The 26,200-nt window shown below is 34.7% G+C and overlaps 3 protein-coding genes across 7 annotated transcripts; 1 reads left to right on the top strand and 2 right to left on the bottom strand.

Annotated features, from left to right (window-relative positions):
* Positions 1–1,367: 1,367 nt before the first annotated feature.
* On the bottom strand, positions 1,368–8,279 carry LOC130733087 (uncharacterized). 2 transcript variants are annotated; one of them, XM_057585160.1, is made up of 10 exons: positions 7,784–7,941; positions 6,914–7,004; positions 5,501–5,572; positions 4,742–4,831; positions 4,480–4,522; positions 3,547–3,653; positions 2,608–2,703; positions 2,150–2,340; positions 1,986–2,055; positions 1,368–1,803 (listed from the first exon to the last, which is right to left on the bottom strand). In XM_057585160.1, the coding sequence occupies exons 1-10, from the start codon at positions 7,795–7,797 to the stop codon at positions 1,699–1,701; spliced, it is 879 nt and encodes a 292-aa protein (XP_057441143.1). In that variant the 5' UTR covers positions 7,798–7,941; the 3' UTR covers positions 1,368–1,698. The 2 variants fall into 2 exon arrangements, with proteins under 2 accessions (XP_057441143.1, XP_057441142.1); XM_057585159.1 differs by lacking the exon at positions 6,914–7,004 and having other exon boundaries at positions 7,784–8,279.
* A 1,871-nt stretch (positions 8,280–10,150) lies between these two features.
* Positions 10,151–12,831, bottom strand: LOC130731517 (cytochrome b561 and DOMON domain-containing protein At4g12980-like). Its single transcript, XM_057583822.1, has 3 exons — positions 11,966–12,831; positions 10,856–11,113; positions 10,151–10,576 (listed from the first exon to the last, which is right to left on the bottom strand). The coding sequence occupies exons 1-3, from the start codon at positions 12,635–12,637 to the stop codon at positions 10,268–10,270; spliced, it is 1,239 nt and encodes a 412-aa protein (XP_057439805.1). The 5' UTR covers positions 12,638–12,831; the 3' UTR covers positions 10,151–10,267.
* Positions 12,832–13,545: 714 nt separating this feature from the next.
* LOC130733086 (uncharacterized) lies at positions 13,546–25,727 on the top strand. 4 transcript variants are annotated; one of them, XM_057585155.1, is made up of 23 exons: positions 13,554–13,795; positions 13,911–14,108; positions 14,479–14,509; positions 14,593–14,777; positions 15,278–15,437; positions 16,130–16,226; positions 17,197–17,366; positions 17,930–18,096; positions 18,497–18,682; positions 18,804–18,893; positions 19,411–19,491; positions 20,317–20,460; positions 20,581–20,663; positions 21,544–21,682; positions 21,797–21,880; positions 22,104–22,262; positions 22,344–22,431; positions 23,477–23,554; positions 23,723–23,789; positions 23,939–24,035; positions 24,775–24,891; positions 25,002–25,058; positions 25,398–25,727. In XM_057585155.1, the coding sequence occupies exons 1-23, from the start codon at positions 13,679–13,681 to the stop codon at positions 25,524–25,526; spliced, it is 2,724 nt and encodes a 907-aa protein (XP_057441138.1). In that variant the 5' UTR covers positions 13,554–13,678; the 3' UTR covers positions 25,527–25,727. The 4 variants fall into 4 exon arrangements, 3 of the variants coding, with proteins under 3 accessions (XP_057441139.1, XP_057441138.1, XP_057441141.1); XM_057585156.1 differs by lacking the exon at positions 25,002–25,058 and having other exon boundaries at positions 13,551–13,795; XM_057585158.1 differs by lacking the exons at positions 13,554–13,795; positions 14,479–14,509 and having other exon boundaries at positions 13,915–14,108.
* The last annotated feature ends 473 nt before the right edge of the window (positions 25,728–26,200 follow it).

Below are 26,200 nucleotides of genomic sequence, written 5' to 3'. Positions count from 1 at the left end.
TTTCTATATTTATATGACACAAATTAGTAACAAAGTGTGAGCCACATAAATTTATATACTGCACTAGAAAGATAAGTGTAAAATGTAGTACTCACTATATTCTTGATAAGAAATAGGAATCTTTCACTCCTCAATATTGTCATATTATGGAAAAAAAATAGCAACTTAATCATTCAAAGGGAACAAATGACGTCCATCTTGCAGTTAGATAGAATCTATTTTTTATGTTCGTGGAAGTGATTTTAAAAGAACTTCTATGCCACCAGCAATGGTAAACAACCACATCAATCTTGATAAAAAAAATTAGCACAACTGATAACATTACTGCAATGACTAAATCAATATTAGAAAAAAAAAATAGTAGACTACCACGTTCATTTCAATACTAATCTAAGTAAGTAATTAAATTTCTTTTATATAAAAAAAAACTACTCTTATTTCAATCTCAATAGAAATCTACCTATTTTTTCTTCCGTTGAAGAAAAAAAAAAAGAAATCTACCTGTTTGATCCTTTTTTCCCTTATTAGAGAAAGAAAATGTGAGAATATCATAACTCAATTATATTTTATTCTAAATCTTCTTCTAAATAATAGCTTTCTTACCTTTCTGCAAATTTAAATATTACAATTAAAAAATACAAATTAAAAACGAACCCGTGCAACGCACGGGTTTAATTTCTAGTAATATACTAATTGAGAAGGTGACTAGAAAATCATAAATTTGTTTTTGGGCTTTTCATTGGAATAAATATCATCTAATTAATCATAAAATTTTGTTAGTACAATTAATCATGAAAATAAGTTAAAAGAAAAATAGAAGTATTTGTTTAGTCTAAATTTATATTTGTAAACTTAAATTTTATTGATATTCCTATACAACATTGTGAAAATATTTAATTGTAAATATCTTAAACTTCTTGAAATAAAAAATAATAAACGGATTTTTTTAATTTTATTATTATTTAAATATTTAAATTTATTAGTTTGGAATTAAAGAGAATATTCTGTTAGCATCTTTTAACATGTAGTTAACTTGTTAGATTGAGTGGGGTGGAGTGTAGATTTTGGTTAAGAATGAGGCTGAGTGTCATTTTGGCAAACCTCAAGGGAGGGGAGTGTATTTTACTCAATTTAAAATTACGTTAAAAAAGTCATTTGTTTTTGTTGATGAACATTAGAAGGGGGTACAAAAACTAGTTAAAGGTTAATTGGATGATTGAAATTTTGGAGAAGTTCCAAAGAGGATCCTTGTTTTATCTAGTTATATATACATACACACACATATACATGTATAACCATTATATTTAATCAATATAATGGTTATGTTTATTCAGACCTTGAGAAAACATTTCTTATATGGCACATGATTTAAATATAACAACTTCTCTATGCTTTTGTATTTGTCAACCATGATTTTCACTTCACAATAGTTTTCACAAAAATCCAATTGGTCGAGTCTCAAAGTGAAGAACCACGTTAAGGAGTTACAAAAATACCAAGTTTAACAACTCAGGGTCCAACTTAAATATTCATGAGGGGATTAAAATGAACCACTTAATTGAGTACATAGGCCGAGCAACTGTCTTTTAACTCAATAAATAATAATAATCTATAATCACAACCAATATCTGGCTTAGCTCCAATTTGATCAATCAAGTGAATTATCTCAAGCCCAGCAACTAACCAAGATCTTTATTCTCAGGGTACCATCATGTGATTGTATCCTTCTCCAGCTTGTGGTGCAGGAACCTGATTAACTTTGTGAAGCAACTGTTGTAGAAACCTCATGAGATCAGGGTCCTCCTGAAAGCAGTAAGGCAAGGTCAGATAACGAAAAACTAAAAACAAGAATAATTCCTTTGTAAAAGATAAGAGAAAAATCTACAAATCTGAAATTCAGTCCTTGGACAACCAGTCCTAACACTATCATGTCTCATAATATTAAGGCATATCTTATGATGTATCGCAAACATGCAAGTACTTACTCGAAGCAAATTACTGAAAGTACCATCTCTGAACATTTCAGGAAGACAGCTGCTTAACGCTTCGACGCCCCTGTTTAATTACAAGGGGAGTTTTATTAGAAGATAGAAGGGAAAAGGGCATGGTAGGAGCACTTACGACACTGGAGTAATTATTCTTAACTAACCTCCAATGTTCTGACAGAAGAAGATAACATCGGATAACATGCTTCAAAAGACGAATTGAAGGTTGCTCAACAAGAAATGCCACCACTTTCCCCAAAACTTGACCGATTGCAAAAAAGCGGTCTGGCCTAGCAAAAACATACTCCTTACCAACATGGTGTGACAGAACTCTTTGAATTATAAATGTTGAAACCTGCAAGGATATAGAACTTGAATAAAACAAACTCTTGTGCCAAGACCATCTCCTCAACTGTGATTCCACTGATAAGATAAAATATAAACTAATCGTCTAACACTTCTTGTGTAGCATTAGAACATGTAAGATAGCTTCATATGAATACCTATTAATTATACATCCCCAAGAAAGAATGGCTAGAAGGAAAATAAAGTATGATATAGCAACCAAGTTCAATTCACACAAACAAAATATTGTTCAGACATTGGCTGAAGCAAACTCAACTGTTTTTGACAACACAGTGCCGATTTCCATGGTGTGCAGGCAGAGAGGAATTATCTCCGTTGAAAGAAGGAAACTTATAATTTCCACGTCTTCAACCTGGTGAATATCAAGAGGGAAGTAATCACAATTGACAAGACATAAATATAAATGATATACATGTGACCAAGTGATAAAAATTCAACAGTCACTAATAGAAGAACAAAAAAGTAGTACTGAAATTTTTATTCTTTGATAGAAGAGATGAAATCATCCTTTTAAGTTAGAATTGTATTTGTACATCCCGTTAAATTATACAAAATTTTCACAAGACTGACTTTGAAACATAATAATAACTAGACTTAAATATGATGTTGGTAGCCGTAATATAAACCCATTTTTTATTTTAGCACTTGTAAAAAGAATTTCCCTTTCTCATCCCTCATCATAAATATATGGTTTTCCTCCTTTTCCCTCATCAGCCTCACCAGCACATGCTAGATCAGAGACCACAAGCTGTTCCAATGGAGACTTTGTAAACCTGACCCTAAACAAATCCCAACATTCAACCTCCAACCCTAACCCAAAACAAAGGCATGTGTACTGCTTACATGGATTTTCGTTCCATTTAGACAGAAAAACTAAGGTCAAGAACAAAAAAGTCATAATTTTGGAGGGATGAAAAACAAAACAAATTTTTTAGTATTTTACAAGGACTAAAATTGAAAATGGGGTATATTACAGGGACCAAAAACTTATTTAAGCCTAATAATTATTTGTGGCAACTTAATATTTACCCAAAACAAATGCTATATTAACTTAAGGTTGTTATGTTATTGCCAAATATGATTATTTGCTTTTTAGTAAATAAAGTTATCCTCCTTTCAGCATGTTTCACCATTAAAAAAAAAATCTTCCTATAGTCAAGCTTATCAAACAACAGACTCAGCAAGGATGTAGTACCTTCACCAAGGCACCAATGACACCAAGACTGGTAAGCCGCAAATACTCAAATGGCTTTGCCTTGCTTGTTGTCTTAAGGAAGGGATACAGATATAGATGTAAGTGAGCTGCAGATGAGAAAAATGTAAAAGAGTGACCAGGCTAATATCATTTTCCTTCAAATGTTATCTTTTAAGGAGCATAAAAGATGCCGAAGCAATCTCCTTGTGTTCAATATTACCAAAACAAATTCTACCTATCTGCTTACAGGTGATTTGGAAAGTATATATATTGGCAGTAAAAAATACAAGTCACAAGGAAAAGGTATAATCACTAAGAAAAGGAATCAGGTGGAGTGAACAATGGGGGAAATAAACTCATTTTTAAGCATGCAACGCCAGAGTCATATGATGAAGAGAAAGTCTGCAGGGTGTGCATCGTATGATGAAGAGAACGTATGCGGGGTGTGCAAGTCTCATGTAAATTTATCACTATAACTCAATTTTATGTACAGAAACTAGTTACTAGTTCAAGGACCTTCCGGGGAGGACATCTTATATTCATTTTTCATATAGAATTTTTTGTTTGTTTATGGTAAATAAAGAGGGAATAGACGACTAGAGAAGGATAAAATCTCCTACAAAACAAAAGCTCAATGATCTTGTATCCTCCAAAACAAAGCAATCAACAAAAAGGAATAAAACAGTAATTACAAAAAATGCATTATATATTACAGCGGAAATTCTGGGAAGATAGAAATAAATTGGCAAAGAGAGAGAACTGGGCCATCTGTGTAGGTGGTATGTTTATCATAAAGAAAGATCAAATTGCAATTCCACATTCAGTCCATGATTGAGCTTATCAACTTGGTATCTACCCTTAAATGATAAGGATAACAGCAGACAGAAGATAAGAGTAATTCATAATTAAGATGAATATGAAACTTGACATTACCATTGAGGAATAGCAACCTTGTATCACGGTGAGATGCCACATACTTCAGTCAAAGCATGGGAGAAAAGAAAAGTGTTAGCAGCACTGTTTTCAAATTTTTATCACATGAAGGAAAGAAAAACAAGACCAAGAGCAAAATATTGCTGGACTCATTTCCAAAGCAATTGATTTTCAGAGTTAAGAATAATACTTTTAGGGCATATTAAAATTGTCCATGTGCTGAACACATGATACAAAACATACTTGAACAAACCCATCTCACCTGAAGTAGAGCAAGTGCATTGCACACTCGATTTGATTGTGCTGGAGAAAGAGTTGGTGGTGAAATAACAGGGTATACTGAAGTTATTTCCTGCAAGAAAATAAAAATGCGAAATCCAGATAAGTGAAGGGCAACCAATAGACACCCTTTTATTGGGGTTAAAAGAAGTAACTATAAGGCTTAATTGCTTTAAAAAAATCAAGAAAAAAATAGTAGGGCTTGTTTGATTCACTTCTCAGTTTTCGGAGTTTAAAAATGTTTTCATAAACAATTTTTAAAACATGTTTTTATAAGAAGAAAAGAAAGTAGATGGTTTGCAACGCACAAAAACCTGCAACTTGGAAAGTAAAAAAGAAAACATGTTTTAGGAAAAACCGAAAAATAAGAACAGTTTTTAAGATCACGTAGTTAAACTCTTTTACAAAACAATAACCAAACATTTCTGTTTCAGGATACAAATGAGTAGATAAGAAAATGCAATTTAAAGAGCATCTTTAGAAAAGAGTATTATTAAGTTAATTAAAACCATTTCTTGCATGATCCAAAGAGAAACTTTATATGGAACAGTATTAAACAACTTCTAGTTGAAATCCACCATCACCATTTACATATAACTCTCTCTGTCACCTTGTCATTTTTGCAGTTTCGTTGAAATTAACAGTGGTTTTATATTAAAAAAAGTTCTGAACACATAAACAAGACAGGAAAGAGAGAAATTCACAAGCTAAAAAACATTACAAATGTCACACATTCGCGTACCTGCAAAAGTGCGGCAATGGTACCAAAAGAATTCCAAATTAGCGGAGCGAGATCCTGAACCACTTCCCTCTTCTGAAATACATAAAAGTTAAAAAGGGCACAAAATTTTGATTAGATAACCAAATTGTAATTTGAAAACGCCAAAGCCAGACAAGACCTTAGGTTTGTTTCCGAGAGATGTGAATGGAAATATTATTTCACATATATCAAGGTAGACGCAATAACTTGACATGTTAACTGGATATGCAAATTTTTGATGAAAAACTAAACATAGGCTAATGCATACGTGAAGTGATACATGTGTGAAATGAGTCAGAGAGTGATTACAATCAGGGTTTTAATTTGCGATTGCAGTCGGGTTGCAGCTGCGTCGCGGAATTGCAAGAAAATGCCGATTGATAGGGCTGCAATTACGGTCCTGATGCGGTAATTCCAAAATCCGTTACCTTAAGGTTTGTTTTCTAGCTATGCAAATACAAACATTATTTCACATATCTTAAGGTAGAAGCCACAATCTGACATGTTGATCATAGAGTAGAAGCAAAATTTTGATGAAAAACTAAACATACGTTAATACATATGTGAAGTGATACATGTGTGAAGTGAGTCAGAGAGTGATTAAAACCAGGGTTTTGAATTGCGATTGCTGACGGGGTTGCAGCTGCATCGCAGAATTGCAAACAAATGCCCATTGATGGAGCTGCAACTACGGTCCTGATGCAGTAATTCAAAAATCCGTTCCGTTAAGGTTTGTTTTCTAGCGATGCAAATGCAAACATTATTTCACATGTCTCAAATGTAGAAGCCATAATTTGACATGTTGATCATAGAAGAAATTTTTTGATGAAAATCTAAACACACATGTTGGGTGACGGATCCATAAATTTTGAGTTGTGAGGGCCATTTATATACACATACATGTAAATAAGTAGTGGGGGCAAACAATACATGTAGTATTAAGAATTAAAATTTTGTGTGGGAAATAGTATAAACAAACACATAGTATGAATAAAATATTTAAGAGCTTGTGGGGGCAATTGAATCAAATGGCATAGAGTGGATCTTTCCTGCACAAGTTAATACATACGTGAAATGTAGATGTGTGAAGTGAGACAGACAAACAGGGTTTTAAATTGCGATTGCAGTTGGGTTACAGCTGCATCGCGGAATTGCGAACAAATGCCGATTGATGGGGCTGCAATTACAGTCCTGATGTGGTAATTCCAAAATCCGTTACGCTAAGGTTTGTTTTCTAGCGATGCAAATGCAAACATTATTTAACATAACTTAAGGTAGAAGCCATAATTTGACATGCTGATCATAGAATAGAATCAAAACTTAGATGAAAATCTAAACAGACATTAATACATACATGAAGTAAGACATGTGTGAAGTGAGTCAGAGAGTGATTACAATCAGGGTTTTAAATTGCGAATAAAGTCGGGTTGCAGCTGCATCGCAGAATTGCAAACAAATGCCCATTGATGGAGCTGCAATTGCGATCCTGATGCAGTAATTCCAAAATCCATCACGTTAAGGTTTGTTTTCTAGCGATACAAATGCAAACATTAATTCACATATCTCAGTGTAGAAGCCACAATTTGACATGTTGATTATAGAAGCAAAATCTTGATGAAAATCTAAACACACATTAATACATACATTAAGTGATACACGTGTGAAGTGAGACAGACAGTGATTACAATCAAGATTTTAAATTGCGGTCGTGAATGCAGCTGCATCTCGCGGACAAATGTGGGTTGCCACAATTACGGTCCTGATGCCGACGCGGTAACTTCAAAAATCCGCTAAGTTACCGCTACAATTGCAGTTGCGAACAACAATTAGAAACCATTATTCTAGCATTTTTTCCAGTAATGTTTGCCGCATATGCCAATGAAAACATTATTTCACACATCTTAAGGTAGAAACCATAACCTGACATGTTGATCATAGAATAGAAGCAAAATTTTGATGAAAATCTAAACTCACGTTAATACATACATGAAAGTGATTGCGATCAGGGTTTTAAATTGCGAATGCAGCTGCATCTCGCGGGTTGTTACGGCTACAATTGCAGTTGCAGACGGCAATTTGAAACCATGATTACAATTTCCAATCTAATCAGCAGTGATATGCATCCAAAAAAATCAACTAATTAACAGTGATTATCATATATGAATGAATACTGTATCTATCAATATTTGAAATGCATACATTTAGACCAAAAAATGAGAGAGAAAATAGAAATGAAGTTGAAAAGGGAAATAATGGTAACAAGACCTTGGAGAGTTCATGAAGAGCGTTTTCACGATGATCGGGGTTGCTGAGTTCGAGAATCAGTTGAACGACAATGCGTTCCGTTGCCACCGTCTCACGATCCTTGACGGCGGTGTTGCGCGGCTGAGAGGAGGTGGAGGCGGTGATTGAGAGCGATTGGGGCAAATTGGCCATTCTCGGAAATGAGAGACGGTTCACTCCGAGAAAACCCAAATGTGAGTGTGTATTTAATTGGAATTAGAGTGATAATGATGAATCTGCCATGGCATTTATGGTGGAGGCTAACATTGATCGAACCCTGAAATCTGAATGGTTCGCGTGCGAGAGGGTTCGTGCAGTGTTGTGTGTGAGAATTTACGTACGATTGATGTGTGAGGGGGAATGAAACGGTGCCGTTGCGGAAGGGTGGTGTTGTTACGTGCTCTGCATGCGAGTGAGAGCGAGTGTGTGTGTTTGCGCGCGTTTTAGGGGAGAGGACATGGGAGAGGGGGATGAGCAGAGTGTCTGCTACAGATTGCATGGCCCACTGCTGCCACTTTTTGAAAAAGAAAAAATTTAATAGCACTATTTGATGTTAACCGTCTTCCGTGTGCGTCGTGATTGGATGGTTTCTCTTCGTGGGATTGCGATAGCTTGAAACGCTGCGGCTGATTACGTAGCGAAGTCGAGGCTGAGATTCTTAGTTTCGTGTGTTAATGTAATAGAGATTTTGGACGTTGAGTTAGAAACTCTTTTGGCGCGAGACTCTGTTCCAGTTTAGTAGGTTTGTCTCGCTTGTGTTGTTTTTTCGATGAATAAAAAAAAAAAGAGGGAAAACGATTTCGTGCGTCGTGGTTGGATGGTTTCTCTTCGCGGGGGTCGTGTGGTAGCTTGTAACGCTGCGGCTGATTACATAGCCAAATCGGGGGCTAGATTTTTAGTTTCATGCATGTGTTAATGTAATAGAGATTTTGATCGTTAAGATAGAAACTCTTTTGGCACATGACTCTGTTCAGTTATGTAATTTTGCCTCGCTTGTATTGTTTTTTCGATGAATAAAGAAAAGAGTGGGAAAACGTTAAAACACACACACACACACTAAACCACTAGAGGAAGAAACCTCTAAAAAATCTATTTTTTCTTTCTTTGTTGTCGTTTTCAGTTACGGGATAAATATTTGGTCGATCCTTACTTTGGTCTCTGCTTTGATTAGATTTCGTTTTGTTTCACGTCCTAGTCTTTTGCGACACTCTAGGTTTACTTCTTTCCAAGCGATCGAAAAAGAAAGAAATATTGTTTGGGATCCGTTGTGGCAAGGAAAACATAGGTGCCAAGTAAACAATCTCATCTCCCATCAACTCTACTATTGGAGGACCTTGTGTTACATCACCATATTTCGATTTTTTAGATATAGATGTAATTAATATATCTCCTTTATAAAGCATTTCTCCATAATGTCCATTAATAGTTGCTCATGAGGTTTCTAAATAAGAGTTAGTCGCTTCCTTATTTGCCCATATTTCAAGAAAGAGTATCTCTTGTTTTTCACTAAAAGGGAATGTTCTCGCTTACTAGGATGTTTTCTGCTATAGAGTTTTGAGCTAGTGATCACTCATTTATTTGGCAGAAGCTTTGATCTAAAATTTAGTATTTGCAATGATACCGAGAAGTAATAAAATGAGAGCCCTCATAGTCCAGGCACAACGACACAATATCAGGAGCACACCGGTTGAACATTGCGTTGTGTAGGAAGTCTTAAAGACTTTCTTGATGGGGACTGATATTGCACATCATCATTTAGCTATTGCTATTATTTTCTGGAAGACGGGTCACATGTATAGGACCAACTGGGGTATCAGTCATGGTATAAATGAGGTTTTAGAGGCTCATAAATGTCCATTTATAATTTCATACTCTCTATAAGAGAGTATGAAACAACAGATTGTATCTATTTAGGAAGAAGAAGATCGACCAAGAAGAATGGTAAGTGAAGGGAGGGGTGGGAGGAGGAAGAAAGGGGGATAGAAAGAGGTGTGACGATGGTGTGATGGGTGGCCGGAAACTATAGTTCGGTGATTATAAAGAAGATGAATTAGAGGGAAGATGTAGAGGAAAAAAGGAAGAAGATGAGCGGATTTGATTGAAATATTTTATATGCATTAAAAGTGATAAAAAATTCACGTGATCACCCTTCAACTGAATATGTTCATCATATGAATTGTTGACTTGCCTAAATTGATGAAATATGGAGAATTAATTTAATTATCTTTAAAACTAGAGACTCGAAATATAAGAATATTATAATATTATGTCTACCTATGACTTATAAGCCCTATGCCAATATGAAGAAATCAACCTAAGAAACAATTACATGATCACCACACAAACAAATGTTTTCAAAATTCCCATTATTTTATTTAAAGAATCATATTATCATTGTAAAAAAAAACAACAAAATAGTCAAGCAATATTTGAGTAATGCTCATATATAAATGAGGTGGAACATGGCTATTTGCGAATTGACTTCTGTTTGGTTGTTTCACCCGATTTACTTTTGTCTGATCGGTTTCTCTTTGCTTTGAGTATGAAGAAACGAACCCAAGTAAAAATCTCCATTCCAAACACTATAGCACCAAAAAATGCAAGAATTCCAATGTAAGCCCACTTCCATTGTTTTCCTCCTTTCAAAATGGAAATTCCTTGGAATATATTTATAAATATGATGACCAATAGCCCATACCCAAGAAAATGGTGATACATATTCCAATATTTGCGATAATCATCGGTCATCTTCGGCTTTAAGCGAAAAGCCAACATCTGAAAACCAAATACTTATAAATTTAGCTTTATTTACATAAATATCATTTATTTATTGATTCGTAGTGCATGTTTGCATACATTGTGAAAACCACGATGAAGGCACAATCATTATAGTTGACGGTCGCAGTCACAAAAGTAAGGGAAGTTGCTGCTCGTAATTTAGACTTTATTGTGATTTTCTATCGTTTATCCAAATATACACTAAGACGCTTTAAGCATTTATTAGCTCTCATAAGAGATGATTATGGTATAGGGAGATAGGTGAGTGATACCTACCTGGATTGTGCTAAACGTGAATATAATAATGCCAAAGATTCGATGAGTGTGGAATGTGTAGTATCTTGAAGCATGTCCAAGGCTTAGTCCAATAATCCAACCAGCAGTACCGACCAGAAAACCAGTTAATTGGCAAGCGATGTGCATGTAAAACCACGTTGGCTCCCATTGAAAAGGAAACACTCGAAAGTACCTCGCAATTATGATTCCACTCGGTAACAGTATTCCCCATCCAATTATGTTTAGAACTCCATGTACCTGAATTTTCAAACATAATCCATTACTTATCAAGAATTTATGTCTCTGTACCCAGCACAAAATCAAATAATTATAGGCAATTGGCAATTCTATGGTCGACTATCTCTAAAACAATTTTATGCTTGACAAAATCAAATAATTATATGCATATAGACTGAATTCCCGTCCCAATCCGCGAGGGCCCAACTCTGTCCGGGCCCAATCTACTTGATGGAACTGAGCTGTTTAGAGTAGGTTACAATTTGGGCCGGTTTGACCCAAATCGCGACGAACTCTAAGCTAACCGAGTGAAAATAGAGGATCTTCATCCCCTCAGATCACTCATTGGATATCGAACTTTCTAGATAGAGGAAGCAAACAACTAAATGTAACTATGAGATCATCAATGCCGATTATTGTATCCATATGTATTGTTACTATGCTCAATCACATACGGTGAACTAAGAACTGGTCTAGAGCTCCTAAGGAGAGAGTCCTAAACCTAGTCGTTTGGTTCTCTCCTCTTATATAGAGAAGCTTGACCCTAAATACATGAATTATAAAAATGTATTGAATGCAGAGTCTCTTTTCTAGGTGACCTTCCACAATTCTAAGGAATCAAAACTTGAAGTCAATCCATCAACTTGACCTAGAAGCGAGTCAATCATACAAGCCAATCGAGAGAGAACAAACACCTAATTAATTAGTAGACTTATGGAATTTGTTGGAATTTCTAAGTATGAGATATAAAGTTCTACATTGATTAGAAATGAGTTAATTAAGGATAATATAAGTGTACAAATTCTTAAACTCTATGTCTAAAGAGCTTGGATCAAGATTATTAACAGAAAAGAAGAGAAATTAACTTCTTACCGATCTAAGGAAACCCCAGTATTGTCCAGTGCTGTGTCCAACACTAGAAGTCAAGTCTATGGTCTCTGTGCTATCCACATTATCAAGAGTTGTTGGATGATACAGGGGTTGGTCCCCTTTAACAGCATACCCAACTTGCCACACATGGTGCAGCTTTGTGATGTTATACAGATCAGAAGGAAGAACCAATCTTGCATACATGGTGTATAAATTGGACCCTTCATATTGCATCGACAAATTGGACACTTGCAATTCACTAATTTTTGATGGTAGAAGATGGCAACCAGTTACGATTTCCTTGGTGATATCGTAAGTGTCTGCTCTCAACGGCGTGTCGGGATGTTTGATGCCTATGAGAGCTTTGGTTCCAGTCATCTCTGCCCTTTTACCTGGATTCACCCCCCATGCTATCCACCCTTCTGGTTTGTTGAGCTTGGCACTAAACAAGATTTCAAGTGTGATGAAGTTGGTGAAATTCTGGTATTTCCAGCCAAACTCAGCATCTAGAGTGTGCAGTGTCTTGCAATATGAGATGTTTTTCTGGTGGACAAGTTCAGAAAACTCATGGCTGCATGAAGCATTGACAGTATTGGGAATAAGGGATAGAAAGGTTGAGATCACAATGGCTAATAATGGTAACGTAGAAGAGGGAGTGCTTTGTTGGCTATTCATGTTCTATTTTATCTCTTTGGTGAGTTTGGTCTTTTATGATGGTAAAAAATTGTATATATAGAGCTGAAGAAGTGAATTTCTTCTGGACACCAAAGCTTTTACTATAGAACAGCAAGTTGTGTTATATCTTGTAAATGCGTTGAACTCAGATAGCTTATGTGGTACTTCCAAACCAAACCTGCTATAACTTGCACTTTTGCTCTTTCTCTTTTCCTAGGAGATTGGTCTATGCTTCTTCAAGAGGACAAGAATATAGAACCTCCACTGTAACACTTACACCTTAATTAAGTATTGCGTCTATTTTACCTTGAGGCTTTCTTTTTCAGATTGTATACTGATTTTAAATGCAATGAACATGGGATGGGGTCCTTGAACATGTTCTGCTCTGTTTTCAGTTTTTTATAACAACATATTTAGATTAAGAAAGTACAAATGTGGATTATGCTTGAGTAATCATTTTGATTGCTTTTATGTACACTATAGGCTTAGCTTAGATAGTGCTAATTGCAAAAGATGTACTCTCAAAACCTGCATACGATTGAAAAGAGCTCGTGGATCATGCAGTTATTATTATTGCCTTTGAAAAGACAACATAGATGCACAAGGACGAAGATACTTACATGACATGTAGGAATTCCCCTACTTTTTTGCTTTGTAATGTAAAGTCCTTGAGAGTCATAATTTATAGTCAAGTTGTTGGTACTTTCTTTGTTCTAATCATATTCTTTACTTTATGAGGCAGCCACCCAATTATTTTTTAGATTAAAAATTAAAATCAAATTGTTTTAAAATTGAGTTAGAAATAATCAAAACTATATTTTAGGGGTTTTTATTAAGTGGTTTCCGTCGCTAATTCCGAACCGAACTAAGGATTTTGTGACAAACAAATATTCCGCCGCAAACAACCCCTTGCTGAAAATTACGGAAACGCCAACAATAGCGACGGTTTCATCTTCTAACTGTTGAAAACAAAGTGATTCTCTCTCACACAGTGCCAAAACCCAAGCTCTGAATCCCTCCCTCCCTCTCTCTTTCTCGTCGATGAACGCTTCCGTGGATTTCAGACCTCGCAACTACACCGCCGAGAAAGGATCTCACGCGCTCCCTCGCGTACGCGCCGATGATGCTCATCCTCTCTCTGCTCCACCACTCCCCCAGGTTCTGCTCACTTCACAAAATTTTCTTCGTTAACAATCGCTGTTGCTATTACATGTACTTCACTTGTGATGATCTTCTTCAACTCTCAATTGATAATTTGATATTCTCTGTTTAGGTCAACGATGTTGTAGATCGTGGGAACACTGATTTTTTTGATCCACTGAGAGGTACTGATACTGATGCAAAGGCTGCTCCTCATGATCCTGATAACTTGGTTGAAGCTTCCGAACCTCGGCCGACGAAGGAATGGACATCTTTCAGGAGATTACTAATGCAGAGGTTTCCTGTCTCCAAAATGGTTTCAGTTTCTTCAGTAAGTTCTACAGTATTCTCTTTTAATGGTTTACTCTTATCCTATGTGAATTTTAAGCTACATAGTATAGTATACTAGATAACACTGGGCTCGCGAACGTGTTGTTTATCTGATGTTATGTTAGGAAATTTCAGAAATTGTTCTTTTATGAAGTGGAAGATATTGCAGTTGATTACAATAAATATTAAATACTGTAACACCTATCTTCCATTGTTGAAGAAGGAAGTGCCTATGATATTCTTGTAGACTAGGTCTTAAAGCAAAAGCATTGGTTAATAGTCCCTTATATTCTAAAACTGTTTTTGATCCTTTATCTTTAACCCTTCAGTTTTTATTATAATTATCTAATCATTTATCTTTTAAATTACAGATGCCAGATGTTTTAATGAGAAGTGGGAAATGTATGCCAATATCTTTCATATTTTTTTTTTCTTTTTTTTATCCTTTATTTATCGTCCAAGTTATGTAATGTTCCAATTTTCAGCACATGAGAAATCTTCAACAAGTATGCACTTGGAGGAGCTGGATGATCCACAAAAATTTGCAGATGAGGGTGTCAAGGTTATTACTTGGCAGGAGTATGTTTCTCGTCTACATGAGCTCAAAGATGAAATTACCCGTTCTTGGCTTGCTGACGATCGTGTAACATCTTTAAAGTTAACTATAAAGGTGAAATTTGATGTATTTAACAAAGTCTTTTGCAATATTATGGTTTGTAGAAGTGAAAACACTTTTTCTTCTTCTTTAAACCATGAAGAAATAGTATCATGTTTTCAGTTGTTCCATTTAGCTAGTATTGGATTTTACATCACACTCATATAATTGATTCTCTTGAAGGTTTTATCTAGTAGGTTGACAGATATTTGTTTCTTTAAATGCTTTGTAGAAGTGAGGCATATCTTTGCTAGAATAAGGTTGTCGATAATGCTAATTGAAGAAAGACTTAAGGGTTTGTTACAAAAATTATATTTTGAAAGGTTACATGATCAGTTGATATGGTTCTATTGAGAAAAGCTTTGGCCATTTATGGAAATGACGAAGTAATTGTTATTCTTCTGATGTGTTGTCTTCGTCATTGTTACTGGGGGTGAAATCTTACTGTCTTCTCATTTTTTTTTGTTTTGTATTGGTTGATTGTGCCTGCCTGAAACTGATTACTCTTTTTGCAGGTTGCTAAGCTTCTGATGGATACGTCAGTTTCTGAGTTTTATCCTACCCTTTTTGTCCTTGTCACAGATATCCTGGATATGGTTGGGGAGCTGGTTTGGCAACGCATAAAGCGGAGAGCCGAGTTTACTGAAGATGGAACTTTAGTCTGCAACTTAGCAGGTATTTTGTCAATTTGAACCTCAGCCACAAAACTTTGTTTAGTTACATTCTCTGTAATAATGTAATAAGTCAGACTGGACAAGCTTATGGTCTATCTGGAGATCGTTAATAACTTTACGTCAAATTTTTTCATGCTAATGTTTTGACTTTTGGAGATGAATGATTCTGTCTTTTAACTAATTAATGCATGTTTATTCCTTAATTTTTTGTGCAGTCTAGAACTGGGTGTTTGTTTCCTAGTTATTGATTAATAATGGATATCCAGAGAGTTTGCTTGGGCGTTTCTAATGTTTGCTAGTCATTGTTTTAAATCTGGAAGTTCAAAGATGGCTTCCTATTGAATCTCTAACTTGAGTAGATCATGGAGAATCACAATAAGATCAATAATAATTGTGGTGATGGGTTTTATAATAGCACCATAGTTGGAGTATCTGTGCACCATGGAGATGTGTGTGTAGTATAGGTAGAATTACAATCTAGGATATTACCGATTTTGGATGAATTAACCATCTGAAAATACATCCATTGGGATTTTCATCTTAAAACGGTTCTTACTATCTCAAACATTCTACGTCACCAAATATGTTTCCAATTGCATCTTGTTTAAAAATGGCTTGTTTTTCTAGATATTTGATCCTGATTTAAAAACAGGTTGTTTTCCTTGGATGTTTTATTTGATTTGATTTGTGTAGAAAACTTTGAAGCAAGGGATATTTGTGTTGATGCAAAAGAAACTTGCTATAACTGGTTCAGTAAAATTGGTGCTGTACAAGAGCTTCTTCCACGCATGTGAGGTCCATATCCTTCGTTCTCTATTTCATTAAACCTTATATGTTTTTTTTCCCATGATGTTATTTTTCTTCTCTGTCTGTTGGTTTGAGACTTCCGGATGCCATGTTCACCTACCTCTATTTCCTTTGTAATTACAGTTAGAGTTTCTAAAAGTTTTCTTTTGGAAGACTTTCCATTTTTGAGCTCTTACAAAAATTAGAACCATCTAAATTTCCATAATCTTAAAGCTAAACCTAATCCCATTTCAATAAAGAAATAACCATGCTTCTTTTCCAAAACTAAGTTACACAAAACTTCACTTTTGGACCAGGCCGTCTTGATTAGATATAAAAACCACTCTTGGGTCTGCGCCTAGCTGCTAGTGTTACGAATAATTTGGTTCTTGATATGCTGTCAAAGCCTCTTTGATCAAGTAAGAATGTCTGGTCATTTGTTTGTGATTGAATTACAATGTCAGCATAAGGTTTGAGTAGCTCCTAAAGGACTTTTGTTGGAGGGTCTATTAGAGATGAAAGCCATTTTTGAAATTGCACCTTGCAGCTTAACCTTTTGGGATTATTTGGTTTCCTTTAGAAATTGGCCCTACGGAGGGTTAATAGTTGTAATATACATGAGTGGTAATAAAAAAATTGGACTGGCTACGTGTTGTAGGATATTGTGTGCAGTTATACGGGGTTGATATTTGTTTGTAGATATTTGCTTTGTTATGGAGTGTCCTGTGTTTATTTTTAATTAACTTCTGCATGTTTGGAACCTCTTATGGAGTGTTGATACTTAATACAAAGATTGGATGTAATGTGACAAGCAATGTTTTCTATCAATATGGCACGAAACTTTGCTCTAATAAATAGACACATTTTCAGTATTCTCTTCAAAGAGTTAGGTATTAACATTTTAAAAGTTGCTGCACTAAGATTGATTCTTACTCACTAGTATATGCTGACTGTTCATCTCAAATTGTACTTAGTTACTTGGAACTGGCAATATTGCCTTGCTGGCGTTTTCTGCTTGACCAACCTGTAGATAGTCTCCGACGCTTGGTAATGATGACAAGGGGATTAGGAGATCCAGTTGCATCTGCATATTGCCGTTTATATATGGCTCACTGTGCTCAGAAGCTGCCTACACATGATATGGGTAATTTAGTTTATATTATATATCAATCCTTAGGATTTATAAAGCATGAGAACAATAAATGGACAGACCGCTTCTAGTTGTTACAATAAGGTCTGTATACTGCATGAATACAAAATTGTTGATCACAATGCATGAATACCCCAGTGACTGCATTTCAAAGGACTGAAGGAGTAATATTATATACTTAGGGCCAGTACGCAAATGCTTTGGTTTTGAAACTATTGTAATTCTTTCCTGGTTTGCTTAATATTTCATTGAGAATGTGATATGTTGGCTGGTACACATTAATTTATTATTTATTTCAGAGCAAGAAAAATCAATGAATCTAGATTATTGCTCTATACTCTTTCTACATGAAATTTGATGCTCTTATTTGTATTCTGTTCTCTATAGCAGTGCTTGGATGCCTATGAATGCTTAAATTTCTCTCTTATCCCTTTTTCTCAATGCGATGCAAATTTGAGTTTATTGATTCTGTAATTTAATGCATCTTATTACTATTATACTTCTTCCTCATGTTCATTTTCATAGAACTTATCTCATGGATTGTGCTCTTGTAACAGGTTATCTTGTAACATGTGTTAATGACATCAGAGTTATTTTGATGCAAATCTTGTCAGCCAATGAAAGAACTCATGAAAATGATGAACACAACAAAAAATTGCGAATCAGTCTGATGGAACCAACCATTGAGTATATTATTAAATGTATATTTAATGGTTTGTCTCAGGTGTGTAGTGAAGTTTCTTGTCACAAGTACACTTGTTTTGGACAGTATTGCATATGACATAGTTCCCATATATCTTTGTTATGTGAAATGTATAATTGAAATTTCATTGATTGGCATGGTGGCTCTTCCATTTGAATTTTGCTTTTGAGTATTTCAAAAAAATGCTAATGCGGGTTGAAACTTCATGAACAGGAGCACACACATATAATTAGCTACATGGTTAGGGTTATTCTCATTATTATAATGGGAAATGAAGTTGAATTATTGCCACTGTTATGTTGAATAACTGGACATTAACTTAGAAAAAGAAGATAAGTCAGATTGCTAAAAGTTTTCCTGCTTTTATCGCATCTATGTTCTCTGTGTTATGCTGTTCTAATTATATCTTACTTTTCTAAAGCGGCAAGCCAATGAAGTTCTATCAGAGCTTGGATTGATGAAGAGTCAACAGGACTTTAGGAATGTATCATGTGTTTCACTCATTCTTCATCATTTACTGAAGGAACTCCCTATTGAAGTGGTCAATTCAAACATTATGCATATCCTTTATCTCATTGAATTTAACAAGGATAATTCCTTTGGTCAGGTATGCATTTGCAATTTCCATTATGGAATATGCCTATAAAGTTATTTGCTATATTCTAGCTGCCTTCATTGTTTCATTTTTTCAACATGTAGTTTTATTGTTCTTCTATTTGGTGATACAGCACATGAATTACAGATTACTCGGATTCAGGCTGTATGAAAGGAAACCCCCAGTTGATATTTTCAATGCTGTGCTAGATAAAGTTATTCAGGTAAAGACAGAGGAAAAGGAATACTTAAGTAATATTATATTCATGTTGATTTAGATGTGAATGATATATTTAGATGCTCTTACAAAAAAAGACAAAGCAGTAATTCTTATTTTTACGACAGTGATGACCCCTAGAATAAAGGGTGATATGGAGATTGGTTCTTTATCTAGGTGTTTGTTATAATCATATACTCCCCCCCTGTTATATTATAAATAATACAAACCTTGATTTAATAAATCATTGACATGCATATAATATGTGTGTAAATCTCATTGAACTTAAATTGTAACATGCCAGAAACCCCTTATTTTATATCAAGAGGGGATTTGTGAGTAGTTTACTATCTTAAAAAACTACTCTGTTCAGATTTGAAATTTTGAATATATGGTGATTTTGACCTCTAAAGATTTATGATTTCTAAGATTTGGTGTGGACTTCACTTATTAGCATGTCTTTTCGTACCTTCATTTCTTTCTCTGGGTATTTCATATATCCTCTAATTCGGCTGCAATTTCAGTTTATTGCGCAGTATGATAGCCTTGATGAATACCTGAAGGTTGTAGATGCTTATGCTGATATTATTCTTCAGAATCAGATGGTAAGTTTGAGTGAGTGGTTACAATCAGTCTGCTGGTTCTGTATGTCTTGTGAATAAAAGGTTTCTTATGCCATTGAGCATCTTCTTTGTTTAGTTGAGTGCACTAGTCTGTTTCCATCTTACATGGTATAGAGCTGATACATTTGTAGTGATCACTTTTCTATTTCTATTACTATTAAGATATAATTTGTTGGAGGTTCGGTTTTCTTTTTAATTGTATTAGTGCATTCTTAACTGTGGTATTGATTATCCTTGAAAAGCAGCGACAACTAACTAGCATGTGTTAAAATGTTACCATGGCACTGAAGTTTGTGTCTGCTTAAGGCATTCGTTTTATGGTGCAATGCAAGTTTGATTTTAGAAGATGACCTCAATGTGATTCCCGTTCTAAGCTACACTATTTTTTTTAGTCCTGCTAGGGAATTTGAAATGTACTGCAATACTAAAAACATTGTCCAGGGCTAAGCTGGGATGTGTGATACCCGTAAAAATAATATAAGATTGTTAGTATAAATGCAATCATCGCAAAGACACACAAACAAACATGAATTTTCAGTAAATTGATAAAATTACATATTCTTAAAGCCTAGTCATAGTTATCAGAATCCTTTTAATAATAACAATAACCATAATGCCAGAAATAGAAATATTAATAGTTATAAGGTTGATTGATTTAATGAGTGCATGTGAAATATGTGTGTGAGCATAATTATAAATAGGACGACATTTAAATGGATAAACAACATTTATATTAGGAAACAATTTTTATTTTCAGATAGGGAATTCTGATTAGATGAATTAATTATTTTAAGTGGGTAATGCCAGGATAACCTTTTGAACACCATCTTGGGAGGTGTTTCAGAACGTATTTGTAAAGGAGGGGTTGCGGAAGATGACATACCAGGCTTGCAATCTCTCTTGGTGAAGCTCCTGTCTCATTTTAAGAGTCTGGAAGATGTGTTTTCTCTGGTATGCTCCTAATAATATACTGTTGTACATCATTGTCTCTCTCTGTCCTTGTAATTCATTCTTTGATCCATGAGCTTAAAATACCAGTCGTGATTTGTTTTTATTGTTATTATTTTGTAGAATTGCTTTCCTGAAATCTTAGATGCAATGCATGGGAAATCACGCGATGTTGTCTTTTTGCATATCCTTAGCATGGCGACAAGGTATCATTAATCATACATATTTAATATTCCTGTCCTCCTTTCATTGATGCTTCACTATGGGCACTCATATGAGGCCATCTTGGCGTTTTAGTTCATATATGATATATAGTCGAGAATTTGAGGAATAATAAGCTTAACTGTTTGTTTGAAAGGCAATTTGCTTTTGAAACCATGAGGTGGTTACTGTTGAATTATCTCTCAATCACTTCTATCATACATCATTACAAGGTCCTACATCTGATTTTCATTTTTTTCTTTCTTTCTTTCTTTATTTTTTTCTCACTTGAAAAAATAAAAAACAGAATAGGCATGTCGGACAGTAATGGCAGCTACTGAAAATTACTATTTTCCATACTGTAAATGTACTAATAAATCCACCCTATCCCATGAAAAAGGCAAAGATTTCCTGATAAATTTTGGCATTCAGCTCCATGCAAATACCCCAATTAGCTGCTAACATAGTTCAGATCCATAGGACATTTCACTTCTTGCTGCGCCCTAAAGTTGTTGACTACCCTTAGTGTATATACATAGTTACTATTACAGAACCCATAAGGATCTGCGCCCTGAAGTCTCTATTTTAGATCTAATTTTGAAAAATGCGTCTTACATGAGCTTCTATTTTCTTAAATCAGGAGCTGATATGAGGCTAAGGCATCAAGTCAGCTTGGTTAACATTAGATAAGGTCATCCTTACCCAAAAAAAAATGATGGGATATTTTTATCTGAAAAAATAAATCAATGAGATAATACATGCAGATCCAGAATTGAATCTCAATGATATTTACAGAGTTTTCTGTCTTTCTTTTTTAGCATTTTAAAATATTTTCTTTCTTGATATGCTTTCTGCCTGCCTCTTATATTATTATTTGTTAAGCAGGAATGGTCATATTAATGATCCATCAAGCATAAAGTTGCTTTTTGAAATTTCTCGGACTCTACATGACAACATGGAAGTTATGATCGTGAAAGATGATGATGGTCTTGTGGCACGTTCAATATCTCGCTTTGTGCACATGGTAGCTTGTTTCTTTGAATATTATTTGCTTCAATGCTAACTTTATTTTGTTGTGGTTGTTATATTTTTTTCCATGATTATGATTTGTTGATGCTTAATTGCCTCTAATCACTAGGTAGATTATGGAACAGAGATGGAACGCCAACTAGCATTTCTTGTTGATTGCCGAGGAGCTTTTGGTAACTTAGATGAGCTTAAGGTTTGTCATTGTTTTTGTTTCAGTTGATTTATAAAATAGTGTACTTTTAATATAAAAATTACAAATGCCATCTGATATTGTTATATAATTTTGAAAATGGTGAAGTTAAGTGTTGCAAGAAAGTACTTATCCGTGAAAAAAATTGCTTTATTACTTGGAGATGCCTTGTTTGAAAAAGGCCCTGTAAAATTTAAAGTGATATAGTGATCATGCTTTGTTGCAGGAAAGTCTTGTTCACTCAAGCAACTCTTTAGCAATTCAAGCTTTGAAACGTTCTAAGAAGCATATGAGTTTTGTGAAATCATGTGTCACATTTAGTGAAGTCACCATACCTTCTATTTCTGCTCAGAGGCAATTTGATCTTTTCTTAGAGACTGCAGAGGTAGATATGTCAGTTTTTGTCACATAAGTTGCATGTATTTTTGCTATATCTATATATCCATTGACTCATAGTAGTTTTCAGGTTGCACTCTCAGGGGGCTTGGTTTCTCATTCAGATGGATTGATCGATTCAGCAATCAGCTGTTTGCATACTTTAGACATAATTGATGGTTAGTTATATGTAAAACATGTTTGAATCATTGTGGAAGTACTGAGAACCAATATTCCATTTTGCCGGAATTTTTTCAATGTTGATTTTCTATTTGCTAGTATCAAACAGTGCACTTAATAACTTGGGCATCATAACTTTATTATATCCCCTAGGTTTTTGATGATTTAAAAGGCAATGCATGCTAACATATTTGTATGAACTTTGTAATCCTTTTCAAATTCCATGATCCCAACAAGGATTTTGGCTTCTGATAACATACAGCTTAAAAGTTAACTTGGAAACTGGTATATTCTACAATTAAGCCTCCAATAAGATGTTGAACCTTTATACATGCATGGTCTATACTTATACTTCCATACCTAATGTAATTGGAAATTGATCCATTGGTGCAACTTGTGAAAATGTTTTCCATTTCAGTTCTTATAATTAGTATCAAGTAACTATCAAATATATACTTACAGATAACCAAAATGATGTATCAGAATTAGGTATATATGATTGGTAAATTAGGTACAGATAAGTCAGTTTGGTACTTGATCGGTCAATACATGAACTGAATCAGATAAAGCCATTCAGTGGTAAATTATGTTTGTGTTTAGGGTTAAATTATACTATCATTTGGTTAGTTAATCTTTAATCTATTTGAACTAAAATAGTTTTTTTTGGGTCAGCTGAACCAAACTTTAGGATAGTTTATTTTTCCCCTATTGTGATTATCAGAAAATATGATCAAACAAGACTAACTTCTGTCTTCTTCCTGAGTATAAGTACCTTAGATTTAGTTCTTAGAAATAACTAATGTAACACTGAATGCTACAGTATGCTAGACTAAGACACTCGCTATTCTTCTCCAAGAAGGATTTTTATTGAGCATCCTTCTCTCCTGTCTTTTGGCTGCTTGTATCAGCATGTAAATTTTCAGCATTGTCATTGAAGTACAATTACTTTAATTGTGCAACCATGGCTTCTTTCTAAAATAATGTTTTTTGTCAGTATCCTTTGAATCTCAACATAATTGTCTGTTGATTTGCTTGATTTTGTAGGCTTTCGAACTCCAAGTGATGTTGAAGGAATAGTTTCATCTATTAGAAAGCTATGTGGCTTCTTAATTATGGTTCCAGGTTGTTAATATTATTTATATTTTTGACATTGAATTGCAGAGAAATTTCAAACTATTGCCGTATGTAATAGAAAAATCTGTGTACTAGGTCTTAATATCTAGTTTCCTTTTCATCCCTTCCTCAGTATGTATTTAGTATTTACTATGATTTTTATCAACTTCATTGAAGGTAATTCTGGTCTACCAGTCACCTATTTCCCGAATAATTTATTTACATTGATCAGCTCCCAATCACGGTATGTTTTCTTTCAGATATTGCATGATTGAAATTTCAAACCTTTATTTTTTTTCCTTCTTGAGAATACTTCTCTTGTTACTTTAATCTCTCTTTTCCCTCTCTGGATCATGTTTGAAGAATGAACTAAAAAACGAAAAACACTTGTAGGTTTGACCCAAAAATGAGAATACGGGTTTTTTCTGCCATCATATTATTATTGACAGCTTCAGCACAAAAGAATCTGCCATATCATGCAAATGCACAGGTATATGTTTTCCTTTCCTTATGACTTTGTTTGAAAGGAAATTTGAATATATTGATTACATTAACAGAATAAAACGACATATCATCCCATCTTTCGTTCCAAAATAAAATGTTGAAATTTGTTAAAGAGTATTCAAAGAAGTTTTATGGGTCTTGTGTTCTGCATCCAAAGTAATAGGTGCATGTGTCATTTGGTGGTTATAGCTCAACTTTATGGATTATAATTATTTTGAGACACTTTACTGAACTTGTTTCCCCTTCCCTTTGCGTTTCTCTTAAGCTTTACATGCACCTTACCTTCTTAACAAAGTGTTGTAATGCCTGCTCGCGCATTGATCTTCCCTGATGAATTGAATATTTAACTACACCTACCTGCTAATGTCTTTCTTTTCCTTTGGGTACAACCTGCAAGAGCAGATAGGTCTTTGGGGGTGGGTGGGACTATTTCATTATTATCTATATTCAATCAACTTTGATATCGAGATCACTGATGGTCCGAGGAAACCATAATCCCCTCATTCCACTATAAGGCCATTTGAGATAGTTCTGATAAGCAGTTTCTAACCAAGATCCTTCATGAGTTTCAGCAGTTGATTGATAATTGCACTCTCTGTAATAACTGATAAGTGCAAAGGTTTCTGGTTTTGTAAATCAGAGTCTTCCTTACCAGCTGACCAGTTATGGTTTCTGATTATGATTGTGTTTTAATTCCCAAAGTAATGTATTTTTTTCCGTTCCAGGTTCCAGGCAATGACATGTTATACTATGGGGATTCATCTTACAAGCAAGAACTTGTTTCTTTGTCTAAGCTCGTTCTTGAGAATCTCCTTAGTGTCGTCAAACAAGAAGCTACGCAGGTATCATCATTTTGGTTTGATTAGTATTGTTTTATTTATTTTTTTGACAAACATAGTTGTATTTATTTGACCAATTACAATCGGTACTGATTTATTATTCTAAAATGAAGTCTGTTCGAGGAACTATGGCACTTGAAGCTTGCAATTGCATTGCATCATCTTTCATGGTAGGATGTGCATACTTTTTTGAATTCAGTTTTTCATTCAACACTTGTGAGTGATCAATCTAAATAAACGTCTTAGTGGGGAAAAGTACATAGGAAAAGAGGATTGGAATTTATGAATTCTTGACGAAATGATTACCATATTAGGAATAACTAACCAGATAAGCGGTTAGTTAATCAAGCTAGTATTCAGTTAAAGTGATCAGACTTACTCTGTTGTGATCACGAATTCAAAATGATTGAATGAATTTGCTTGTTTAGAACTTGCGGAGTTGTATTTGAATCATGTGTAATATTTTACTTCGGTCTTCTAATCGAGGGTTGTTTCTTGGCTGCTGGCAGCTGAGTGATGAATTGTCGTCTATTTGCGTTGCTCTTATTGAAACAGCCAAGTCATGTTTGAGTGCTCAAGACAGATGCCTCCAGTCAACAATTCAGCTTGTAAACAAGCATTCGTCTACTTCTGTATGATTTGTGTTTGTCTTAGTTGGTAGATCACTAGTTTTGGCTATAATTTATCGATGAAAACATTCAGTTTCAGGGTACTGTAGGACCTCTGTAACTATGATATTTGGATCATTTTTCAGTTTGATTAAGGAAACTTTGGTCAAACTGCAGTAAGTAATGGAATTGTAGGCAAGTGATTAACATTAATTGAAATCTGGTTCCAAATGGAAAATCGCCTAATTCATAGATGGGATTGGGATCCTTGCACATACACTATGTTAGAACATAATATATAAAACCATTGATGTGGCCCTTACCCAACAGCTTAAGCTTTTGGGATAAGTGGTTACTTGACATGGTCTCAGAGCTTCTATGATCGAGAGGTTTAGAGTTCAATCTCTGCTCCCGTCACTTTCTAATTAAAAAAGTAGAATTTAAGCACATGGTAGGTGGGTATGTGCGTTATCCACGCTTCAAGCCCAAAGAGCTCTTGCGTGAGAGGGCGTGTTTGAATATAATATAAAATTATTGATGTGATCCTTACCCAACAACTTAAGCTTTTGGGATAAGTTGTTAGTCTACATAACCCCATTGCTTTAACATAATAGTAACACATCAACATCAATTGCATCTTGAGTACGTTACTTTCAAAATCAGAAGAGCTACAGTAAATGATAAGTTGAGGTACCAGAGTGCAT

The sequence above is a fragment of the Lotus japonicus genome, chromosome 1, assembly GCF_012489685.1.
Source record: "Lotus japonicus ecotype B-129 chromosome 1, LjGifu_v1.2".
Taxonomy (NCBI): domain Eukaryota; kingdom Viridiplantae; phylum Streptophyta; class Magnoliopsida; order Fabales; family Fabaceae; genus Lotus; species Lotus japonicus.
Note: the sequence above shows the minus strand (reverse complement) of the source record. Positions and strands in the feature narration are given on the sequence as shown.

Coding starts and splice junctions, on each gene's coding strand:
- LOC130733087 (XM_057585159.1), bottom strand. CDS start 7,954: ATGGCCAATTTGCCCCAATCGCTCTCAATCACCGCCTCCACCTCCTCT. Junction 4,832..5,500: donor CCATTGCCGCACTTTTGCAG/GTACGCGAATGT, acceptor ATTTTCTTGCAG/GAAATAACTTCAGTATACCC. Junction 4,523..4,741: donor ATGCACTTGCTCTACTTCAG/GTGAGATGGGTT, acceptor CTTTGACTGAAG/TATGTGGCATCTCACCGTGA.
- LOC130731517 (XM_057583822.1), bottom strand. CDS start 12,637: ATGAATAGCCAACAAAGCACTCCCTCTTCTACGTTACCATTATTAGCC. Junction 11,114..11,965: donor ACTGGGGTTTCCTTAGATCG/GTAAGAAGTTAA, acceptor TTGAAAATTCAG/GTACATGGAGTTCTAAACAT. Junction 10,577..10,855: donor TCACGTTTAGCACAATCCAG/GTAGGTATCACT, acceptor TTTGGTTTTCAG/ATGTTGGCTTTTCGCTTAAA.
- LOC130733086 (XM_057585155.1), top strand. CDS start 13,679: ATGAACGCTTCCGTGGATTTCAGACCTCGCAACTACACCGCCGAGAAA. Junction 17,367..17,929: donor GCTGCCTACACATGATATGG/GTAATTTAGTTT, acceptor CTCTTGTAACAG/GTTATCTTGTAACATGTGTT. Junction 19,492..20,316: donor TTATTCTTCAGAATCAGATG/GTAAGTTTGAGT, acceptor GGGTAATGCCAG/GATAACCTTTTGAACACCAT.